Here is an 18410-nt window from a genome sequence, read left to right as displayed (position 1 = left end):
GTGAAGAAATCCATCTGCGTCCTTATTTTCCCACTTAGTGGGAAAAGGCTTTGTTGTTGTTGCTGTTGTTGATTGCAGGCATCAAGGCACCTGTTAAAATTTGAAGAACTATTACAGCCGCTGTTTTGAGAGGAAGAGATTATTATGCCTAAAACCAAAATGAGTCGCAGCTCATCTGTGGGAGGTTTAGCGTTCTTGACAATGAGAAATACATGCTTTTTTAGGCTGAGCATAATCCATTGTCAAACAAAAAGAACGAATTCTCCAAGAGGCATACTAGCAAGAACCAAGTATCTGCAATCTGAGAAACAGGGTAGCCAATGTAACTATGCGAGAACTCCTTCGTCTGAGATAAGTTATGAACCAAAATCAAAATGGAGTTTGCCTTTGAAGTAGTAAGTCTGTTTTCCTTTATGTATGCAAATCTCATATACTGACATGGTCCATGAATATTAATTTATAGGAAGCCTTTGTTGCGCGGGTAACTAATTCAAGCAAACCCTGAAAATCACAACCATTCATAACCACTCCTAGAATGTACTCATACGTTTTCCCCTCAACGGTTTTGATAGAAGTTCCAACGTTAAACTATGCTACATCCTCTTCGTATGCGCTAAATTGCATCTATAATTTAAAATGCACACTATAACATAAAAGCGTAACAGCATTGGAGTTTCCATAAATGTATTTTTTTCTTTTACATAAGAACATCTGTCTTCTTTTTTCTCCCTAAAGGACTTCCCACAATATCAAAACAAAAAGCTGAAAACCGAAAAGAGAACAACATTATTCCATGGTAGCAATAAAAACTGAGATAATTAAAGCAAAAGGGATTTCGCAACTAACTTCTTCATGTCAATGTCAGGCATGTCACTCCCTGCAGCCTTCTCCACAGTCACCTGCATAGGGCTGAAATTAGAAGAGAGTATATACGCCGAGTGTCTAGGAAGTAAACCTATTTGGTGCAGTGAAATTCTCACTGGTATCCAATCTGGCTTTGTGTTCCTCAAATGACAAGCATCTAAACGAAGACGATGTCGACATTGTTCTCACCTCCAAAGCCACCTGAACATGTATCAAAAGCATAAGCGAAAGAGAAACAATTGTATTCCATAGTAGCAATACAAGCCAAGAAAATCAAAGCACAAGATAAATGGCTACTAACTTCATCTTGGTCATGGAAGGGATTTGACTCCTTGAAACCTCCTTCACAATAACATGAATTAAGACTCAAACTCGAACAGAGTGTATCCATCGAATTCATAGCAAGTAAACATAATTTACTCGGTGAAATTGTTACCTCCTCCTTGACTCCGACATTCCACATGTCCAACAAACCAACTGGTCATTTGCACTGATCCAACCTAGGTCTTTTCCCTCTCTTGTTTGAGAGAATTCTTAACTTGTTTCAAGGCATAGATGAAAACAGAAGAATCATTTTCCGTTATAGCAATACCAGTCAAGAAAACCTAAACTACAAGGTAATTGAAAGCTAACATGTTCTCTTGAAAGACAGAAATGCCACTCCTTGCATTAGAATTCTCCACAATCATCTGCACAAATGGCTCAAATTAGAACAGACAGTACACTAAATGCCTAGGAACTAGTTAGTAAACATATCTGATTCTGACCCACTGAAATTCTTACTGGTGTAGGATCTGGGATGTTCCCTTCCGCTGATTTTCCATCGATTCATCAACTGTGGTGTGTGTAGTCTGTACAATAATATATAAGAGACTTGTACTCCGTTTCAAATTACATAAGATAATACATTGGTCTTCAAGATGATAAGAGATCAAGGTTTAGCATGCGTTTGGGTCTTTGTAGAACAATCATCACAAGCAGACTAGTTTGAACAACCTCACCATCATTTTTACTTACACTATTTCCTACTTGTTCTCAGATGATGCTGCACTTGAGGAGTTTGTTCATGAACCTAATCCCAATAACGTCGAAGATAGTTGACAGTTATGAGTTCAAAGAAACACTCAAATTCTATTACTTTGGGAAACAGCGTACTAACTACTGATCAAAATTTGAGCTAAATATGTGGGCTGAAAGATATGAACACTTATGAAGTCTCTTTCGGTTTTTTTCTTCCTACCGCGTATTGGCATTCGCTGATTTTTATCTTTTCAATTCCAATGTCGTCTCTTTTACATAATTAATTGTCTTGCAATTCTAGCAGTGATCATATTCAAAGATTCAACAATTCACCACCAAATTGGGATGCTGGAACCTGGAGTGGTATGAATTCAGGTGTTTGAGATACAATAGAATCTGAAAAATGGCTATTGTAGTTACAACGCTCTTCGGAGTTCTGTTGAGTTGCGAATTTAGGCCGGCCTTCATGACCTACGTATCAAATCTAGACAGTTTGAGTGTCAGTAACTCCCATGTTTTGTGCATCATGTGAAAGAAGTCTTCTAAAAGACCCTCAATTATCTGGGACTGGTAAATGTTACCAGTTCTTATAAGTTTAAATCGATTTGGATTGTTTGATCACGGTTCAGAGATGGTTCTATCAGGGCATGTAAAGTCATCATTTGATCAGGAGTTAGGACCATTACCTCACAGCCTATAGGTTATAACCAATTAAAATGGATACGAGTTTAATCCGCTGTTTGATGCGATTTAATTCCATTATGGACTGGACATGGACTTTGGATCCAAGTAGAATATAGAGGGGGGGACATACATAACCGATCATTATACACGGGTCACAAGTTACGAGTTGTCTCTCACCTGTATCGTGTCGACAATTGGTCTTGGCCGGATCGAATACAAGGTTCCTTTCCTCATCGTCTCCTCCCCTCTTTGAAGGACAGCATCTTCTTTACCGAGTACCAACATTGATGCCTTGATTAAAACAAGTTTCATATCATAACAAATCGAAATAATTTTCTGAATAAAGTTTTGTTCAAAACTCTCCTACCTTCCAATGCCAAATCTGCTCTCTATTAGAACTCTAAAGTCTGGCAGTGGTGGTGTTGGGGGTGACGCCTCTACTTGGTGGAGGGGTCTTTGTGGGCTATCCCTTGTCACTACTTGGTTGTTGTATTGGTGTTTGCCTCTCTGTAAGCTTCTTTATATATTGGTTTCGTTGGCGTTCAAAAAAAAAAAGTCTGGCAGTAATGCTACACTTACCATCTATTTATACTCTCACTTGTACCATTTTTTTAATTGAGGTATGATCCGTGTAGATCTCATCTCTATTGAAGAAATATACAAATGGTAGCATAAATAGATGGTAAGAAAAACATTTTTTATTATAATTTAGTGTTCAAAAGATTACAACTGTGTTTCAATCTTAGTGTCCAAGGACTTATTGACATAAAATGTTACATTATTGCAACCTAACAAGCCCGTATCAACATAAAATGTTACAATATTAAAAACAATAAAACATATGTTACTTTATTATTGAACAAAATCTGAAATTGTGTAATGAGTACCTAATTATTATCCGAATAAACATGGAAAAAAATTAATTACAGGTTAACAAAAAAGAATCAAATCACCTACATGGTGCTAAACTGCCTTGCCGACAGTGGCAATAATTGCTCAAACTTTGTGCTTTTATTTTCCGATTACGCAATGGTGGTAAAATCGAATATAAAGGAGAAGGAAAACCAGACAAAAATTATGTGCCACACCACACATTTGTGTCGCAGCATCGTACACGTGGCACACGGATCAAACACAGCAAGGAATTTTGACTTTGGACTTTTGGATCTTGCATGATCCAACGATCCATCTACTTCGACCAAACTCCGACCAAATCAGAATTAAATTATGCTGTCTGTGAAGAAAGACTTTTGAACGTGACCGAAACACGTTATAGTACATTACATGTCATTATTTATATAGTAAATATGTGTATTAAAAAATTAATAATTTAAAAAATAAAATATTTCATTATTTATATAAAAACATATAACTGGTATTTCGGTTACAAAGAAAAATTTATGGTATGTGAGAACGCATATATGATGAACCTCCTCCTTGCCACAAAGAGAACGCGCAGAGAACAAACAAAAGAAAAAGAATAATAAAAAGAAATTAAAGAAAAGAATAACAGATTGCGCGGCCAATGATAAACTTATTAATGGGAGGCAGCGACTGAGATATTCCAAATTTTTCCAAGAACTCTGAACTCGTTCAACTGAGTTAGTCAGGAAAGCAAAATCCCGACATGCAATTCTGGTGACTGGTGAGTTTTCTGTTAAGTTGGTTGGTTGTTTTATTTCCAAGTTCTGATTCCATACGAGAGAGAGAGAGAGAGAGAGAGAGAGAGAGATCTTTCTGTTAAGTTAGTTATTTCAGTTCATCTGGAAGCAATCCTTAGCTTTGATTAAGGCTATTTTCATTACTGCACTGCATTGTCTGAATTTGTATGTATGTTTGTTTATATCAGTAGAGTAGTACACTCACTTAAAAAGCTTGGTCCTTGATTGTGCATTCAAATCTGATATGAACAATATATAATCAAGGGAAACTAATGGTGAATTTTGGTTTATGGGTTCCATTTTTCTTTTCTTTTTCTTGTTTGCTTGGTTGTTTGTTTGTTTCTTGGTTTGATCTTCCATGGAGTTTTCGTTATCTTGATGAATCCGCATTTCGGTATTTATACAACTTTTATGAAGATGAGGAATTAAGTTTACTGGCAACTGATGATTCCAACCTTAACTGTGTTGGTAAACAGTTGTGTAAGCTAATTGATTGAAGATCGAAACTTATATCGAGGTACATGTGTAACAAATTGGCTCAAGTGTCTAGCTGCTTATGCTTATGCAGGTCGTCTTGTTTGCTGAAGCATCGTAATGGGGTCGAATGAGAGTGGATCCTTGGTTTCAGAACCAAAAGATCCTTTGTCTCAGAAAAATATAAACAATGCTCCAAAGGGTAGAAGAATTCGCCTTTGTAAAAGTGCTCCACTTTCAGATTATGTAGGCTTCGAGACAGGCTTTGCCTCAGGTCCAAGTACCAAATCCTTTTTCAGAAATATACACCCGAGTTTTCGTATGGTAGCTGCATTCTTGACTGTCTACTTAGGCTTAGGAACTGTATGTTTCTACCTCGTTGGCCACCAGCTCAAGGGAAAGAAGACAAATGGAGTTCTTGATGCTGTTTATTTCTGTGTTGTTACAATGACCACTGTCGGATATGGAGACCTTGTGCCGAACAGTGTTATTTCAAAACTACTGGCTTGTGCTTTCGTCTTCTCAGGAATGGCTCTCGTCGGGATGACCTTGAGCAAAGCAGCTGACTATTTGATAGAGAAGCAGGAGTTATTGCTCGTTAAAGCCTTGCATATGAATCAAAAAGCTGGGCCTATTGAAATTCTTAAAGATATCGAGACTAACAATCTGAGGTACAAATGTATTGTGGTCTTTATCCTTCTTTTGCTACTCATACTTGGTGGCACAGCCTTCCTAGCCACTGTTGAGAAATTGAGCCTTGTGGATGCATTCTACTGCGTTTGTTGTACAATCACAACCCTGGGTTATGGAGATAAGAGCTTTTCGACTCAAGCAGGGCGTGTTTTTGCAGTATTCTGGATATTGACAGGTACCATTTGTTTAGCTCAGTTTTTCCTCTACGTTGCCGAGCTAAACGCCCAGAGCAGACAACGGGCGTTAGTAAAGTTGATTCTCACTCGTAGGATGACCAATGTAGATTTAGAGGCAGCTGATCTGGATGGCGATGGCGTTGTTGGGTATGTTAAACTTTTCTTCACAATTGCTTCTGTAGTATGAGCTTATTATTTCTGAATTCTTATCTGCTGATGGTTAACTAACAAATTTCGACACTCTTCCTCCTTCCTTTACATAGGGCTGCTGAATTTGTCATATACAAGCTCAAAGAGATGGGGAAGATTAGCCAGGAAGATGTTAGACTTGTAATGGAGGAGTTTGAAGATCTTGATGTTGATCAGTCAGGAACATTGTCAACATCAGATATAATGCTTGCACAACAACCTCAAATCGAGAAGTAACTGTGCCACTATGCTGGTGGCTTTGTAAGTTCGTGATATGTATGATTACTTACTCTTGCTGTGGTATGAATTTCTTAACTAGGCCATATCACAAACACTCCCATATATCACTTTCTATAAAGACTTGGTTAAAACGCTTGGATTGCTTCTATGTATTTTAGAGATCATTGGTCAGTATCGTCCTACCTCGATGTCAGTCTCATCCGTCAAAATTTATGTTCTTTTTAACCCATCAACCATGGTTTACTGGGCTAATACAGTTTGTGTAATTAAATTGTACGACGACAGTCACTGACAAAAAGAATTTTGGAAGAAAATCACGGTTCATGACTCCTAAAATCTTTACTTAAATGGAGATATAGCGTACAAACAAATTTTGGTCCTTCGTTAGATTGACAAACGGGACTGCTTAGTTCCTGAATTCAAGAATTTCGCCTGATGTTGTTGATGTTTGTGTTACGATAGATTTGGAGGTTGTGCATACGCGACGAGGATGCAGTGTGGTGAGAGCTAGTGAGAGCACTGAAGGTTTGATGTACTGAGTTACTGTATAATGATCATATTATACACTGCCTAAGAAATCTACTTGTTAAATAGTTTACTAAGTATAGATTATGAAATCTACTGGTTAAATTATTGGGTACTTATACAAATAGATCTGCTTCTGCATTGATTTTTACTTAACATGAATTAAGACCCAAATTAGAACAGAGTGTATCCACTGAACCGAATGCATAGGAAGTAGAGTCGGCCCTGAAGGTATGCAAAAGGTATCACCGTACATGGCCCTATTCCGAAGGCCCCCCATTAGGAAGTAAACCCATAACTGATTCGGTGAAACTATTACCTCCTTCTTGACTCCCACATTCCATATGTCTAACAAACCAACCGGCCATTTGCACTGATCCAACTGCATGAAATTATCTTACCCATAAGTTAGGGAATTTTAACAAAAAACTTTCGGTATTGTTCACTTTAACGAAAAATCATATTTTTACACTAAAAAATCAATCAGGGTACTATTCACTTTATCTTTTATTTTGACAAAAATAATTTAAGTAAAACGTTGTAGGTTGAAATTTTTGACAAAAATAAAGCATACCAAACCCTAACGGGCTAACGGGGTCGATTAGAGCTTTAGGAATTGATGAATGGCTTGGTTGAGATAACTGGGATAAAGATATAGGATCAAAATCAATCAAGGGGGACGTATCAATGACAGTAAAGAATTTAATGATTTTGTTCATACGGTATGAATACGATACATAAATTCAAGGGATTATAATTTGGAAAGTTACTTCTACTAGTTGCAGTTTTTAATTAGGTTAGAAATGTGATCGTGTGTAAATCTTGTTGAAATTGTATGGTGTTTTTTAGATTAGTATCCTGATTCAATAATAATAAATAATGAGTATTTACCCTTTTTTTTTTTTTTGTTTACTACTTAACTATCATATTCAGTTGTAATACCTAAGTGTAAATAATTTACTTTTTAAGTGAGTGTACTACTCTACAGATAACGTGTGTAAAATAAACATGTTATGATCAGAAACGTGCTTGATATTGTTTTGTGGCCAATTTAAAGGGAGAAAGGGAGGTGTGGCAAGAGGGATTGAAAGAATAGAGCTTAGGGAAATTGTAGATGTATTTCGCCCATGCCACTGCTTTATTTATAGTAAACAATGAGAAGAGAGAAACTTACTATCCAAGTAATACAAAACCTAATAGGAAATGATCACTATATTACATAAGAATCTAAACCAAATATATCAATGATTTACAGAATCACACAATGTTAAATATTATTCAATATATCAGAGATTGAATAAAAATATTTTTAATACAAATAAAAGCTCTCTATGGTAATACTCTACATAGGAATAACCTCCTTATAGTTCTAAAATTTTTCGGTCCCAGCTTGAACTAGTTATGTATAAAATAAAACTCCGCATTATAGTATGTTATAATTTTTTTAGGTCCCGTATTAAAGAAACTCGCTTCCACATAATAATTGTGATCTCATTCCTTATTCACATGGATTTTCCTGTGAAGAGAGGCTCTCACCCCTGAATCAATCCCGAAATGTGAGACCAAAGGTCGGGCTGATGTGCAATGTTACAAATAAAAGTAGTAGATAAAGTAAAATATTTATCTATAATTGGGACCATTTTTTATTTTTAGAGTTGATACAACCCGTTTGAGCTTGTGGGTATGTAATATTTCGTAAACATGAACAAACTCTTGGTGAAGCCATTATGTCTATAACTTCTCAATCATGTTTAGAAGCGTTAAAGAGAACACCACAAATAAATACACTAAATTTTAAGATTGGGTGTCTTTATTTTTCCACTGTTACATTTTAGAAATTGACGTGCTAGCTCCAATAGTTGTTCTTTGTATCCTGTAATTTTCATTAAGGATGATCTTTGTATCCTGTAATTTTCATTAAGGATGTCGAAATCAAAAAAAAAAAAAACTTTTAGCTATACCTCTATTAAGTATTAACCACCTAAATATATAAAATTGATCTAATCCCAATTATTATAGCTATATAGAGATAACATCGTCAGATTGCTTCACTACTATTCTATTGGAAGCTATGGTGAACTTAGTTTTTGTTGCTCCTTGGAACTTGATAATCATATACAGAGTTATCGGAACATGACCTCAAATTAGTAAGTTTTTGTTAGGTGTGGACATGGTTCGATTTGGGCCTGTTCGCCCTTAAACTATGCGCCAAATCGGATACATACAAGAGAAAATCAAATAAACTAAAGAAACTCGGTTTTGGTTCGGTTTTGTACCAAAAATCTTTTACTTAAATTTACATATAACAATATGCAATTAACCACCAAGCCCTAGATATGATGGTGAGGTTGGTATTGGCGGATGTTGGCGTTGCAACTTTGGGAAGAGAATCTGATCTTGGAGTTGGCATTATCCCAGCGTGGACCGCTCGTCAAGCTAGGCGAGTCGAATATGCGGGAAGGGATGGAACAGGAAGCGAGATTTGTTGAGTCGGATCTCGTGAAGAGATGGACGAGGAAAAGAGATGTGGTACAAACCGTACAATCTTCGAAAAGAAATGGAGGACTAAGGGGGGAGAGAGAGAGAGAGTTGTAGAAATAATGAAGATAGATGGCATAGTGTCAGAGAGATGAGTTATTAGGGGGGAAGAGATCCTCTCCGGATTTCTTCCACAAAATTCACGAAGTTTATTTATTTGGACTTTTAAAATTTGTTCAACGGCTAAAATTATTATAACTTATTAAGGAGCCCACTGTTCGTAGTTGTTGAATAAAATTTCAAGGGTTCGAATAAGTGAACTTGATTACTTTGATGGAAGAGATCCGCCCTTATTAGGAAAAACATCTCTAACAACCTCGCTAAACAAGGCTATTTGGCTATTTTAACGTAAAATTCACAAAACTTAATTTCTAACGGACTCGTTGTATGTAGTGCCACTTTTAATATTGTGAATACTTGCTTACTAAATTTAGTATTGGGTTGTTAGCCTTTAGGAAATTAAAACAATCTGTTGGATTTTAGATGGGCCAGTGAATGGTTGGGTTAAAGAGTTAGGCTAGGCTTACGAAATGTAAGCCTAGTTACTAAAAGGTTTTTTTAACTAAAATACTTTATGAGATTTGTATAACTCCTTAATTTGGTCTATAAGATTTAAAATCGATATAATTGATCCCTTAGTTTGTCCACCATCAATCTTTTTAGTCATTCCGTGAAAAATCTCCATTAAATCAAGATAAAATGACAAAGATACCCTCAATTTTTGTCAAATCATTTTGGTTTATTGCTTATTAAAGTGAGGGTATTTTTATCATTTTGATTCTTATTTAACATAATTTTTCATTGAAAGACTAAAATGATTGATAGTAGATAATCAAAGTGACTACTTTTATTGATTTCAAATATCAAAGATCAAAATGAGAAGTTATGTAAACCTGCATCATTTTGGCTAAAAAACCTTACTAAAATATAAAACCAAGAACCAAATCATTTGCGATTTGTACAGTCCCATTTTTGGTTTGGGTTTGACAAGTATTGGTCAACTTAGTTTTTTTTTTTTTTTTTTTTCCGGTTTTATGGCACTCGATTTGGTTCAGTTTTTCGCTCACTGGTTTCTCTGCTCGCATCTTGTTTTTGTTTTCCATGACTCAAAAATTGTTTTTCTCCTCCAACTCTTATAGCTTAAAATTTTAACCCGAGATTATTAAATAATGATTTTAGCTTAATTTTTTTTAAAATAAAATTTATGTAGATTATCCTAATTTATTTTTATGAACATTTTAATCTAAAAATATTTAAATCCCGATAAGTAATTAAAAATCATACAAATACATAGGTATTTATAAATTTTTAAGTAAAATTTGATTTAAATAATTTTCTTAAATTATTTTAGATGTTAAATTTAATTTTAGACAGTCAAATCTTTTCTTTTTCTTTTAACCATTAGATTTGATCTCATTTGATCACAACCGTTACATTATAAGTAAAAAACTAAAAAAATGTTTGAAATATAACAATTTGGTTGGTCTAGAACAATTCAAGCCAGACTTAAATCCTAGGGGAATCTAACCCAAATATACATTTTCTCCATGAAAAAAGTCTTAGAAAGTTAGAAAAAGTATAATGAGAAAGTTGGAAAGAAGTTTGTTTCCTCTCAATGAAAGAAGAGTCCCTTGTTTTTTGTGTGGCAAGACAACTTGAATGAAATAAATTTACAGTCACATGACGTCTTACTTCAATAATATTATTTAATAATATCATGTTATTTGAAAATATTCTCTACTTAACATGATATTTTTAGAGCCGAACATTGCGTGCGCCGTATATTGTTCCATGGAAGTCCTTGTGAGGAGGTCATTCATTACTCAAACTGAACAAAACAAAAATAATAATAAAAAATAACGTCATCAAACATAGGAAGGTTTTTTTACTTTGGACTTTTGGATCTTGCATGATCCAACGGTCCATCTACTTCGACCAAACCAGAATTACGGTGTTTGAAAGATTACGCGGCCAATGACAAAATTATTAATGGGAGTCCACCGACTGAGATATTCCAGACTTTTCCAAGAACTCCGAACTCACGCAGCTGACATATTATGTTGGTGACCGGTGAGTTTTCCATTAAGTTGGTTGTTTTATTTCCATGTTCTGAATCTGGAGAGAGATCTTTCTGTAAAGTTAGTTATTTCAGTTAATTGGAAGCAATCCTTAGCTTTGATTAAGGTTATTTTCATTTCACTGCACTTTAATGTCTGAATTTGTTTGTTTGTATGTTTGTTTATAACTTTATATCAGTGGAGTAGTACACTCCGTTTGAAAGCTTGATCCTTCATTGTGCATTCAAATCTAATTTGAATAATATAATCAAAGAAAATTAAAGGTGAATTTGGGTTTATCGGTTTCGTTTTTCTTTTTCTTGGTAGTTATTTAAAATTTAGTTATTGAAATCAATCAAGTTACTCTGTCAAAATTTCTTGATTTGATCTTTCCATGGAGTTTGGAAAAGATTATCTCGATATCTTGATGAATCTATATTTGGGTATTTATAGAACTTTTATGAAGATGAGAAATGAAGTTTACTGGCACTTGATAATTCCAATCTTAATTGTGTAAGCTAATTGCTTGAAGATTGAAACTTAGAAGCTCGAAAAAATGTTGTTGAATCGAGGTACATCTGTAACAATTGGCTGAAGTGTCTAGCTGCTTATGCCTATGCAGGTCATCTAGTTTCCTGAAGCATCCTCATGGGATCGAATGAGAGTGGATCCTTGCTTTCAGGGCTAATGGATCCTTTGTCTCGAACAAATAAAAACAATGCTCCAAAGGGCAGGAGAATTCGTCGTTGTAGAAGTGCTCCTGTTTCGGATTATGTAGCCTTAGAGACGGGCTTACGCTCAGGTCCACGTACCGATCAGTCCTTTTTCGGAAATATACACCCGAGTTTTCGCATTGTAGCTGCATTCTTGACTGTCTACTTAGGCTTAGGAACTGTATGTTTCTACCTAGTCAGGAACCAGCTCAAGGGAGAGAAGACAAATGGAGTTGTTGATGCTGTTTATTTCTGTATTGTGACAATGACCACTGTCGGATATGGAGACCTTGTGCCAAACAGCGTTCTTTCAAAACTACTGGCTTGTGCTTTCGTCTTCTCAGGAATGGCTCTCATCGGGATGATCTTGAGCAAAGCAGCTGACTATTTGGTAGAGAAGCAGGAATTATTGCTCGTTAAAGCCCTACATACGAGTAAAAAAGTCGGGCATATTGAAATTCTTAAAGATATCGAGACAAACAGTCTGAGGTACAAATGTATTGTGGTCTTTATCCTTCTTTTGCTACTCATAATTGGTGGCACAATCTTCCTAGCTACTGTTGAGAAATTGAGCCTTGTGGATTCATTCTATTGCGTTTGTTGTACCATCACAACCATGGGTTATGGAGATAAGAGCTTTTCAACTCAAGCAGGGCGTGCTTTTGCAGTATTCTGGATATTGACAGGTACCATTTGTTTAGCTCAGTTTTTCCTCTACGTTGCCGAGCTAAATGCCCAGAGCAGACAACGGGCTTTAGTAAAGTTGATTCTCACTCGTAGGATAACCAATGTAGATTTAGAGGCAGCTGATCTGGATGACGATGGCGTTGTTGGGTATGTTAAACTTTCTTCACAATTGCTTCTGTAGTATGAGCTTATTATTTCTGAATTCTTATCTGCTGATGGTTAACTAACAAATTTCGGCACTCTTCCTCCTTGCTTTTACATAGGGCTGCTGAATTTGTCATATACAAGCTCAAGGAGATGGGGAAGATTAGCCAGGAAGATGTTAGACTTGTAATGGAGGAGTTTGAAGATCTTGATGTTGATCAGTCAGGAACGTTGTCAACATCAGATATAATGCTCGCGCAACAACCTCAAATCGAGAAGTAACTCTGGCACTATGCTGGTCGCTTTGTAAGTTCGTGATATGTATGATTACTTGTTCTTGCTGTGGTATAAATTTCTTAACTAGGCCATATCACAAACACTCCCATATATCTCTTCCTATAAAGACTTGGTTAAAACGCTTGGACTGCTTCTATGTATTTTAGAGATCATTGTTCAGTATCGTCCTACCCCAATGTCAGTCTCATTTACTGGGCTAATACAGTTTGTGTAATCAAATTGTACGATGACGGTCACTGACAAAAAGAATTTTGGAAGAAAATCACGGTTCATGACTCCTAAAATCTTTACTCAAATGGAGATACAGCGTACAAACAAATTTTGGTCCTTCGTTAGATTGACAAATGCGACTGCTTAGTTCCTTCAAGAATTTCGCCAGATGTGGTTCAATCTGTTTTGTATTACGACAGATTTGAAGGTTGTGCATAATATATGCGACGAGGGTGCAGTGTGGTGAGGGCTAGTGAGAGCACAGAAGGTTTGATGTACTGAGGCAGTGTATAATGATCATATTAGGATTGTGTACATCATTTGTGTGTTAGCATTAGGGATGGGCAATGGTTAGGACAGACGGGTAACCGCGGTTCTTTACGCATAACCGTTTATAATATCCCTCTTAATAGTACTTCTAGAAAGAACCTTGAATAAGGGTTGCAATGAATTGCAAAACCTCTTAAAACCCAAATGGTCCACTATAGATAAAGGATACTCATGTAAGATAATCATATAAGCTACCTCTTTCCTAGCATTATCTTCACCAAAACTATATGCACCATGTTTAACAGACCCATCACCAGTTATACCTGGACTCTTTTTCTTTGTCGTCAAAACAGGACATGTATTAACATGTGAACGTAAAGATGAAGTACCAATAGTGGAGCCCCGATGCTAGACTAGTTTGACAATGGTTACAGACAGCCTTCAACATCTTTTCCTTAAAATGCTGCCAGACAAGACAACCGAGGTTTTGTTCCTCTTCTTACCAGTGTTATCATCAAAGCTTGCTTCAGCTTGGTCCAAATCTTGATCAAGATTAATTGGTTCATTATCTTGGCTCTCGCTTTGAGTCTCCATATTGGAACTAGCTGAAATGAAACAAAAATCACAAAAAACATGAGAATTTACAATGAAATTACTAATCTCCATCAAAACTTTGAGAAAGGATTACATGAACCTTTGATATATCATTCGGAGTAGGAATGACTCAGAACTATAATCTACATCCAATCACGTCATAAAGTATGCAAATTTGGCAAGACAAGGACTCAGAAGTATAGTCTACATCCAAAATTTTCAGTAATCCTCAGTGCAACGTTAGGAGAAACAGAGATTTAAAATCTTCAGCTTTCCTGAAAGATTCCAAGGAATGTTACTAAGTCTGAATGCATGCCAACTTGATATATTGTGGACCAATTTCCTAGTCCAGAAATACCTAGGTACTTCTTCAATCACATATAATTAGTTACTTATCATCATATATAAGTTGTGAACGAAGATTGAAGTTTCATTTTAGTACCTTTTTTTTGGCTTGGCTAAGATATACTTCTATAGCAATCTGCAGCACCCAGAACATGAATTCAGATTTCAGAGTTGTAAAAATGTAAAAATATAGATATATGTGATGCTTAATTCTAAAATATCAATCAGAACATTTGTATCCATTGTGAATTCAAACTAGTTTTACAAATATCAACCTTGTTTTACAAGCAGAACATGAATTCAAACTTTTCTAAGATATAAGGGACTAACTTCCACGACTACATAAGTGTATACAAAACATGTAAAAACACAGGACAATACTATGAGGACTCTTGATAGTATGAATTCAGGAGAAAGAGAAGAAACCCATTAGTTAGAAATAGTTAGAACATCTAAAAATATGAATTCAGACCTCTTCTTCCACGACTTCCCTAATTTTAATTGAAAATCAAAATTAATGATTATTCAGTTTATGCAACAAAAAAAATCACTGAATAAAAAAAAAAAATCTCTAAAAATTAGACTTTAGTCTACACAATATTTTCAACCAGAATATTCAGTCTTCAGTCTTCCCCAGTTGTGACAACCCGTCCTTAATTTTACAATTTTATAAATTTTAAAAGTGTGATTTTACAAAAATGCCCTTAGAGGCGAGGGTGTTGACCTTAGTTGACCATCGATTAGAGACACGTGGGACTTATTCTTTTAGTATGTCCTTGTAGTACTCGTCTTTACGAACGCGTAGGCGAAAGCGGTTTGCGAGTTCGAATTCTAACGGTATAATTACGGACGTTTGAAACTAGTTAATTATATTTTAGATTATAAGTGTTAACTCCCACTTTGTGGGAAGGGGAACCAATCAGAAAATTTGGAGATTAGAAGCAACCAATTAGGAGGAGAAAGGGAAGCTCTCAGCCTTCCTCCCATTTTTCTTCCTGTGGCCTTCGAACACCCAAAAACCCGGTTTTGACTCAGGGTGGTTCCGGGCGATTCTCACCCGTTTTTCAGGTGACTTTCACCCATTCACCACCATCAAACCTTATCACCATATCCCAACATTCAATTCTAACCAAAATTTGCATGAAATGGTAGAAATTTCATGAAGAACACCCATGGGTGCCGCGGGAAACTTACTTGAAATCCACCCATTTGTGAAACGTTTTCCTTCAATTACCACTACCAAAACACTCCCCTAGAACCCAGGAACAAATCCCAAGCAGTGGTGGAGGCGTCGAAGCAAGTTTGGAGGTCGAATCGAATCACACCCAATTCTAGGGTTCGTACGGTTTTAGCAAAATTAGAGCATTTCTAGGCCAAATTGGACTTGGCCACAGGCGCCGATTGTTCGTGACGCCTCAACCTTCGTGCTAAGGATTTATGAATTTTAGCGAGGATTCCAGGTGAGTGGGTTTTTGGTTTTCTATACAAGTATATATGCTTTATGTTTTAAAATATGCATCTAGTGATTGCTTATGTTATTGTTGATATTGTGAACTACGAATGGCTTGATCCCTGTTTATGATACGTAGGCAGTCTAACAAGACGTTAAATGCAGCCATATAATAAATAAGACTAAATAATTGAGACAATAGCCTTGTTTGGGGAATTGAGCAATGTGACGGAGATTGATGGAAAATGTGAGATTTAACCTTATTTATTGGTGGTTAAATGTTGGTTATAAATTAATGTGTGAAGAATCGTAATATTGAAGTGGAAAATAGTTAGGAATGATGGTTAATTTAACTAGTGTTTAGTTGGGCTTATCACCGATAATTATTTTGGAAGGTAAATAGTTTGGGAGTGGGGTGTTACAGCTTACGCATATTATGCCATATGTATATATGTTTATATATTTGGAAATATTATGATATGGTTGAATTTCATATTTATATTCTGGTATATCCATATGTATATTACTTGCACATAATTAAAAGTGAACGCTCTGAAGTGTAAAGGTGAACGCAGGACGCACAGGTAAGTTCAGGTGAGTTTATGGTATTAGTTGAAATGATGGAGTTATGGCATGACTACATGTAAGTTTTAGGCAACTCCGACCTTGTCATACATGTTGCAATAATAGGCAACTCCGACATAATCGTACAGGTTGCCCATGAGTTGTATATGTTATAATAGACGTAGTTATAGCTTATAACCCTGCACCCCGGTGTTAGTGCTCCCGCCCATGGCCAGGGCACAATCCTTCACGTGATGTTCACCTCCCGCACCTTACTCTTACCTTGGATCCAAGATAGGTGCACAGTCCTGTTGTACAGACCACTATAGGTGGTTCCGACTCGGAGGTGACCCGCGATTATTCGCATAGTCTCCACATGATCTTAGCACTTAAGCGTACTTATTTACACCCAGTCCTGTCGTACATACCACTATAGGTAGTTCCGACTCGTGTGCAATGATATGTGATGAGATATGGGTTTAGCCGTATAGGCCACAAGAGGTGGATTCGACTGACATATTACTTGGATATGTGATGAGATGTGAATAAGTTGTACAGGTCACTATAGGTGACTCCTGACTTATATGCTAGTATTGATTGATGAGATATGGATAAGTCGTACAAGTCACTATAGGTGACTCCCGACTTATATGCTAGCATTAATTGCCGACTTATATGCTAGCATTGATTGATGAGATATGGATAAGTCGTATAGGTCACCATAGGTGACTCCCGACTTATGTGCTAGCATTGATTGATGAGATATGGATAAGTTGTACATGTCACGTGAGGTGACTTTGGCTAGCATGTTGATGAGCTATTGGTTCAGCCGTACAGGCCACAATAGGTGGATCCAACTGACATACCATTTCATATTGATTTATTTCACCTGGGTTACTTATTCTTGTTGAGATATTTGACACGGCATAACCGTGAGACTGTTACTTTGGTTAAACTTTAAAGTTATAGTCACGCCTGTTATTTTCTAGGAAATTATACAGGTATTACGACGAGGGGTTATTGCCTTTGGAAGTGAAATTGGTTTGAAAAGTTTTGTTTCACTCACTCACATTTTCTATTTTTGCACCCCTTCAGGTTCTAACAGCAGAGTATCCGTATTGACGAGGATTCTTGGCACTTTTCAGTTCAAGTGTCTTCTTATGATGGTATAATCATTACCTTACCTTATTGTACTTTACTTATGCTCTGTATCGTGTGTGTAATGGGTTCATTCCCGCTCACAGCGCATTCTGGTATTTAGACACTCTTAGTTTCAAATTAATTCATTTTTTTTTTATCATCATCACACTTTTTGGCTTCGTCACCTTCCGGGTGTCGGCCAGCACAACTCGATTCGGAATCCTAGTGGGTATTCCGGGTCAGGGTGTGTCACTAGTCCTGGCCTCTGGCGGAGAGAACGAAAAGGTTACAGATTAGGTTTTTTTTGTTTTTTAATTTTATATATCTATTAAAATAAACGGGTAACCGTTATAATCACAGTTAATATCCATAACCGTCCATTTAAATTTTACAGGTAAAGATTATACCCATAATCATTTAATTTTTTAAACGGTTACCCATAACCGTAACCGTGAAATTTAAATAGGCGGATAACCGTCATTACCCATAACCAATAAGTATTTGCTCATTCCTAGTTAGCATGTAGACATATTTATCTTCTGTTTTACTTTAGTAGAACGCTTCTTTTGTGTACACTATTAGAGAGAGACTTAATCGTATGCCAATGTGGAATCTCAAACAAATAAACATATGATATCTCGTTATTCGTTTAGAATATCACGGTGGTGGTGTATCGGGAATGTAAGTCCGTCCTCCATTTTTAGGGTTCTTTGAGTTGTGCCAGGCAGTAGCCTTTCTGTGATCTGACCTTTCAAGTCATTTATTGATCATGGCCCAGAAAGAAAGCAATCCAGATTTGGATTGTGAGTCTGTGGATTAGACCTGAGCCCAGCAAAAGCAATGCTTCTAATGTCAAACACTGAAATGATTGTGGG

At 36.3% G+C, this 18410-nt stretch overlaps 2 protein-coding genes across 7 annotated transcripts; both read left to right on the top strand.

Annotated features, from left to right (window-relative positions):
• The first annotated feature begins 3954 nt into the window (after nt 1–3954).
• On the top strand, nt 3955–6651 carry LOC137715278 (two-pore potassium channel 1). Of its 4 annotated transcripts, none has more exons than XM_088690882.1 (4): nt 3955–4213; nt 4798–5719; nt 5836–6022; nt 6464–6651. In XM_088690882.1, the coding sequence occupies exons 2-3, from the start codon at nt 4824–4826 to the stop codon at nt 5996–5998; spliced, it is 1059 nt and encodes a 352-aa protein (XP_088547008.1). In that variant the 5' UTR covers nt 3955–4213; nt 4798–4823; the 3' UTR covers nt 5999–6022; nt 6464–6651. The 4 variants fall into 4 exon arrangements, with proteins under 4 accessions (XP_088547008.1, XP_068310645.2, XP_068310644.2 ...); XM_068454544.2 differs by having other exon boundaries at nt 5836–6037; XM_068454545.2 differs by lacking the exon at nt 6464–6651 and having other exon boundaries at nt 4016–4213; nt 4798–5571; nt 5680–5719; nt 5836–6172.
• A 4313-nt stretch (nt 6652–10964) lies between these two features.
• LOC137715279 (two-pore potassium channel 1) lies at nt 10965–13121 on the top strand. Of its 3 annotated transcripts, XM_068454548.2 has the most exons (4): nt 11006–11134; nt 11744–12520; nt 12629–12668; nt 12785–13121. In XM_068454548.2, the coding sequence occupies exons 2-4, from the start codon at nt 11770–11772 to the stop codon at nt 12945–12947; spliced, it is 954 nt and encodes a 317-aa protein (XP_068310649.2). In that variant the 5' UTR covers nt 11006–11134; nt 11744–11769; the 3' UTR covers nt 12948–13121. The 3 variants fall into 3 exon arrangements, with proteins under 3 accessions (XP_068310647.2, XP_068310649.2, XP_068310648.2); XM_068454546.2 differs by having other exon boundaries at nt 10965–11134; nt 11744–12668; XM_068454547.2 differs by having other exon boundaries at nt 11081–11248; nt 11744–12668.
• Nucleotides 13122–18410: the final 5289 nt, after the last annotated feature.

The sequence above is a fragment of the Pyrus communis genome, chromosome 3 (assembly GCF_041283825.1).
Source record: "Pyrus communis isolate YQ-2024b chromosome 3, ASM4128382v1, whole genome shotgun sequence".
Classification (NCBI taxonomy): domain Eukaryota; kingdom Viridiplantae; phylum Streptophyta; class Magnoliopsida; order Rosales; family Rosaceae; genus Pyrus; species Pyrus communis.
The sequence above is the reverse complement of the archived record's forward strand: the minus strand, read 5'-3'. Positions and strand labels throughout refer to the sequence as shown.

What these genes read in the sequence shown, in the direction of transcription:
- LOC137715278 (XM_088690882.1), top strand. Translation starts at nt 4,824, where the DNA reads ATGGGGTCGAATGAGAGTGGATCCTTGGTTTCAGAACCAAAAGATCCT. An exon ending in GATGGCGATGGCGTTGTTGG is followed by an intron (nt 5,720 to 5,835) that starts GTATGTTAAACT and finishes TCCTTTACATAG; the next exon opens with GGCTGCTGAATTTGTCATAT.
- LOC137715279 (XM_068454546.2), top strand. Translation starts at nt 11,770, where the DNA reads ATGGGATCGAATGAGAGTGGATCCTTGCTTTCAGGGCTAATGGATCCT. An exon ending in GATGACGATGGCGTTGTTGG is followed by an intron (nt 12,669 to 12,784) that starts GTATGTTAAACT and finishes GCTTTTACATAG; the next exon opens with GGCTGCTGAATTTGTCATAT.